This window comes from Chiloscyllium punctatum, chromosome 24 (genome assembly GCF_047496795.1).
Source record: "Chiloscyllium punctatum isolate Juve2018m chromosome 24, sChiPun1.3, whole genome shotgun sequence".
Lineage (NCBI taxonomy): Eukaryota > Metazoa > Chordata > Chondrichthyes > Orectolobiformes > Hemiscylliidae > Chiloscyllium > Chiloscyllium punctatum.
In genome coordinates, this window is record NC_092762.1 from 82,193,707 (window position 1) to 82,199,706 (window position 6,000).

General features: G+C 42.6%; 1 protein-coding gene across 1 annotated transcript in view; it reads left to right on the plus strand.

Moving 5' to 3' along the window:
• LOC140494751 (insulin receptor-like) overlaps positions 1-5,242 on the plus strand; it is a 260,114-nt gene extending 254,872 nt beyond the window's left edge. The window contains exon 21 of the mRNA XM_072594310.1: positions 443-5,242. Within this exon, the coding sequence (XP_072450411.1) occupies positions 443-803 (361 nt within the window). The 3' untranslated portion in view covers positions 804-5,242. The remainder of the gene's footprint in view (positions 1-442) is intronic.
• The last annotated feature ends 758 nt before the right edge of the window (positions 5,243-6,000 follow it).

The window sequence follows — 6,000 nt, forward strand, 5'->3', positions numbered from 1 at the left end:
TTGTATCTCTCCATCAAATCCCCTCTTAGCCTACATCTTTCCAATGAGAACAGAACCAAGTCTGTCAGCCTTTCCTCATATGACCCTGGTCTGAATGTCTCCTCCAACAGGCAGCACCTCTAAGAATGCTGCATTCCCTCATTAATGCACTGATGTGTCACTATACAGAGTGGGGTGTGGTGGTACTGTACCAACAGAGAGAACACTGACACTTGGATGAGAGCATGGAATTAGAGTTATGTTTAGATGGCTGTAGCAGAGATGGACAATAATGGGCTTAAATTATATTTTTCTCCTGCACTCTAAGCTTCAAAAATGCTTTATCTTACAGCCATTTTTGCAGAATTTATTCTCTTTGTCTAAGTGGAGATTGCATTTGGTTTTAGTTCCTTCGTCTGTAACCTTCCAGTGATCATTTCCTGTGCTCCTTTTGTGACTCCAGACATACCCTGATGCAGATGTGTTGGCAATACAATCCAAAAGCCAGGCCCACTTTCTTGGAGATCATTGAGATGCTGAAGGACGATCTCCACCCGAGTTTTCACGATGTCTCCTTCTACTACAGCGAGGACAACAAGCCACCAGACACCGAGGAATACGACATGGATTTTGAGAACATGGAAAGCATTCCACTTGATCCCTCTTCTTACTCACAGACAGAGACACCTCTGAGTCACAGCAGGGACAATGGTCCTACTATGGGCCTCAGAGGCAACTATGACGAGCACATACCGTACACACACATGAATGGAGGGAAGAAGAATGGGCGAATATTGTCCTTGCCAAGGTCAAGCCCTTCATAACATTTCTTTTACCTCCCATTTCTTTCTGAATTTTATTTGTTGGGCCCTTAGAATCTTGGGACTCGATTAAGGTTGCCACAGTTTGTTACACAAGGAAAGGACCTTTACCTTTGTTTCAAAAAATGTTTTTTTTCTGCCAAGTGGCTGGTTATAAATGAATCAAACTGTGAAGAAACAAAACACTCATTCTATAACAGTAGAAATATGTACACGTACATACTGTGCCTACATACATGTGCAGACATGACGTCATGCGAATATGCGTGCACAGCCATACAGTTCAACACGTGTAAACAGTTTTATACTCTGATACATACACAGGCACGATTGCACATGCACAAGCGCTCACACAGAACACACACATGTACATAGACATGCACGCACATACACGCGTGTACATAGACACAAAAACAAAACCATATCAGTGAAGCATTTCCAAGGCTGCTATCAACATTGCTGTGGTTCCTAGCCAGGAAGTGACCTTTTGAACTTTCATCTGTGGAGTGCTTGAGGCTGAGAAGTTTATACCCAATTTTGGGGGAAAACAATTTTTTTTTTAGAAAGACAGTTTAAACATGAAGAGCATCTACAGTATAAAATGACAAAAAGTCCAATTTCATTTTCCTGAAGTGTGAACTTTTTAAAACAGTGGGAATCTTGCGGAACATAAACAAGAAAGTAAATCTGAATCTTCTACCAAATTCCAAAACCCTAACACTGATGTATACTTCTAAAAACAGAAAATCACAGCTAGCGGTCATTTTAGATGCAATGGTTGGGTAACAGTTTCTCAGACCAATAGTTGCTGTTTTCTCTTGTCTGTGGGTTTTAGAAGACAAATCCTGTACTTTTAATGTTTTTTGTATATAATTGATGTTTGTTGTATTCTCTCCACCAGGAACAGCTTTGCAATAATCAAAAAGTGTGCTTCTGAGGACCAGTAGTCCCAGAGGCATAATTTATTTTTGTAAAATGTGGACTAGCATACCTGAAATCAACCCCCCTCCCCCACCTTCCCTGATGTTCGAGGGATACTGCGTCAGGACACAAAATATCTACAACAAACAAAGCTCTGGGTTTCAGATTCTACTGTATGCTTCATCAAAGGTTTCTTGAAAGCTTTATTGTTGTGGCTTTTGAGACCGTGCGAAGTGATTCAGTGAGCTCAGCAGCAAGACCAATAGCAAGTGATCTGGTCTTAAGATCACTTGTGTACCTCATCGTGTTGAAGGGGATTGGTTGAGCAGGAGGAAATAGTGAACCAAAAGGAATTCTGTCTCTATTTGAGTTGGTAGAGAGAGAACAGCAAGGCGGGAAAAGCTGGAAGAAATTAAAAAGGCAGCTTTTGGGGATGATGTTTCAGGTATTTCTGAGTGAAGGCTGTGCTTCTCCTTAGACTGGAAGTGGGAACCAAGGAATAGTTAATGTGCCATATTTTAATAAAAGTAGCACACATCAAGTAGCAACAACATGATTTGCTTTTTAAGCTCCTTTTCTCCTTTGAGATTTCGGAGCCACAATTCAAACTGGAGCAGGATTTGGGAGGAGGATTAAGTCAGTGGAAGGTAACTTACAACTGCTGTGTTGATACCAACGTAAAACAGACCAGGAATAAAATAGTTGCCTGCTGTTTATTCTCAATGTATGTTTAATTGGAATGGAGGACAGTAGAGAACAAAGTGGGGAAATTAACTCTAATCTTATACTTATGCAAGAGAAAAAGAGAGATGTTTGGAATTAAATCACAGAATAAGTAGAGAAGGAATGATCATGGTTCCCGATATGAGTGTGTATCACTGGGCTAAAATCTGAAACCACAGAGAATTAATTGATCAATTGTTCTGTCTGACTTAAGGTCAGCTCATGGCTTGTAAACCTTGTGTTGTGCTCAGTAACCTGCTATCCTGACCGACATCAGGGAAGAGAAAAGAGTCACAGGTTTGTGCCAAGTACACAGTGATACTTAAACTTTTAGACACAAAAAAAATCAATCATATCAGTGTTCCTCCCACTAAAATTGATTTTTCATTTTTGCCTGAGCATTCTATTTGTGTTAGGGGACAGACGGATTAAGTTTCTGTACTTACCAACCCAAGATCTCTAAACCCCTCTTCCCTGCTCTACCCCCTTTCCCACCACCAAGAAGTGAAAGGGAGCTGGGGGCAAATTGAAACGAGAGAGGGTCCAAGCATGTGTCCCCTGTCAGTGATGAAGGAGGAACGTGTGGAGTTCCTTAAGCCAGGGATAAGCATGTGTCTGTTGGAATAATAGTTTTGAATGGGATGTTGAGAGAGACTTAAAATAAAATGTGGGGCTGTATGGCTAGATCAAGGGAATGGATCTGACTGGGTTGCTGTGCAGGGTGTTAGCACAGACTCAGTGGTCAATAGCTGCTTTCTGTTTATGTCCGTATGACACTAGTTCCCTTGTGAATTCAGGCTGGGAGAGTTGGGTTGGAGGGGGGAGATGTGTTTGCTGGAAATACAAACACACAGGTGGCTAGTTGAGGCTCAGAAAACCTACAATAGCTCATCCATGCATTTGGTCCAACAATGTGGGAAATAACTGTGAAGGCAGGACAGGATGGAGCAGAACTCGTGGTGAAAACTTTTAATGTAAATACAACTGATGAAGTGCCATAAGCTTCTCATCTCAGTATTTGTGCTTAACCTAATGCCCAAGCTCCATAGGTAGCTGTGTCATGACTGTGTTACAGCAATGCCTCCCTCTGTTTTTTGAATAATTCCTGCTGCTGCTGAACACAGAGCTTGCCTGTCCCCAGAATCCTTTGCAATGCCTTTGGAATTGTGCAGTCTCTTATCCAGCCAAATGCAGGGGTTAGGGTAAAGGGAACCTGTAAGTGAGCAAATGTTGACTGGCCATGCACATTATGCATGGAGTCTGGGCTGAATGGCCTCATTCTGTGCTGAAATGTGTCTCAAGGCTCCAGATTGACCGGCTCATGTAGGGTTGAAAAGTCTGACCAGATGATTCCAACGCAAACTATTTGCTCACATGAATCATTGAGATGTTTGGTTCCTCTACATGATCAGGTTAAAGCTCATCTTTTTGCCAAGGAGAAGGTTATATTCCCCCAAACCCCAGATTCTGTAGATTTGCTGTGGGGTTTAATTCCCTGTGGGTTTCTGTAAATTTTAAGCTTCACTAACATTGGTATGTGTTGGAATATCCTGTCCTTAATTGAAAAACGCAGCAGTCACCAGCTGCTCACTGTTGTTTCCATCAGGAGCTATTTTATGTAATACATAAATAGCTTGCGTTGTTCAGATGTCCACACTTCACAGCCTTTTGGTTGTAGTGAGATTCCATCCCAAACCCACTGTTGGAAGGAATGGGTGGCGGAAGTGTGAGGCAGTCACTATGCTGACCAGGTTTCCCTGTTTGTCTTACAGCAGTAGAACTGAGACCAGCAAAACATATTCCGCAGACTGCTGCCTGATTTGGATCCCTAATCAATAATCTGATAAGGCTTGCATATTGAAATATCATCTCACTTGAACAAAATTATTGGCCACATCTATAATAATATCTTGCCTCCACCTGACTTGCTAATAGCACCGTGGGTGTACCTACCGCCTTATGGACTGTAGCAGTTCAAGAAGGTGACCACAACTTCTCAAGGGCTGTGAGAAATGAGCAAGATGCACTGACCGCGCCAGATACATGTAAAATAGAATAAAAATAACAGACAATGTGTGCAAAGTGGGAACTGCAGGACTATGAGATTGGGAGAGTGTGAAGCAGGGATCTCGTGCACCGAAGGCAAATGACCTGGTCCTGTAATCATTGCATGACGAGTGGTCAAATTGTGGCTTGTTGCGAGGGGTGTTTTACTCCCTGTTGTGGTTCATTTTCATCTTTTTGTATTTCTGCCGTTTGTTTGGAAGCAATTGTCGTCTCCTTAACCCATGGTAGCAGTGACCCGTCTAGCTGGTCAGTTCCATTTCATTCATTAAGCACCCCAGCTGGGAAGCCCGCATGGAGGGTGATGGAGACCAGAGGCAAACAAGCTGCACCTCTCAATAGGAGACTGATTACTGATATGTTAGTGAATGCTGGATTCACTGGCTGGGTCTGACATCTAACTCCAGTCCCTAGTTGTCTTTTGACAATACCCAGTTTCGTCCCACAGTCCAGAGATGTGCAGGCTAGGTAGATTGGCCATGCTAAATTGACCCTAAGTGTCTATGTTTGTGCAGGCTAGGTAGATTAGCCATGGTGAATGTGGGGTTACAGGGGTCTCAGTGGGATTCTCTTCACAGGGTCAGTGCAGATTCAGTAGGCCAAATGGCCTCTCTCTGCACTGTAGGGATTCTGTAATTCTTGAGCAGACTGTAATGTATCGTTGGGTTGCGATGCATTGATCCAAGTGCTGAAGTTGTTCCCACAAGTGCGGTTTATGGGGGGGGGGGGGGGGGGGGGGGAGTTCAGGAGGAGGAGGAGTGTAGGGATGGAGGTGAGGGGATGGGTTGGTTTGGGCAAGGGGCTGAAGTTCATGTTATACCAACAGATGGAAGTCATTTGTCAACAAACCACATGCCCCTAGAAAGCTGAAGGAAAGCTGGTTGATTTCTGCACGTTAGATCAACTGAACAGCATCTGTTGAATGGAGGCATGGTTTCCCCTCATCTATCGTTATCTAGATTTAAAGCCTAAATCTCAGAGGGCAAGATGGAGTAGAGGGAAGGAGAGGGACAAGTGACTCAAAGCCAGAAAGGATGGAGCAGGACAGGATGGTTTTTCAAGTATATAATTGGGTTATTGGGGGATGGGTTTGGGCGTTAAGTCTACGGTTAGTTGTGAGTAGGGGGAATAATGAGCTTATTAACAGAATTTGCTTTGTAAATAGTGTGAAGTTGTTCGCTCTTAAGGTGCCTATATCTCTATGTAGCATATGAAATACCTAGTAGAAACTAAGACAGCCCCTCACTCTAATATACGTCTAGTGGCTGTTTCACACTACAAAACCGGAGAGAAAATTCACACACTTTTGTAATTCTGAAGATTTTCTTATATTCAAAAAAATTAATATTTTATTTATTTTTATTAATGTTATAGAGATCACTGTACAGAATCCCAATTTACAGTCTACACAAAACAAAAACAAAAAAAAAGGTTAGGGTATGAAAATATATTGTTGCTGATGAGAAACTGGGGAGAAGGATGTGGTGCGGTG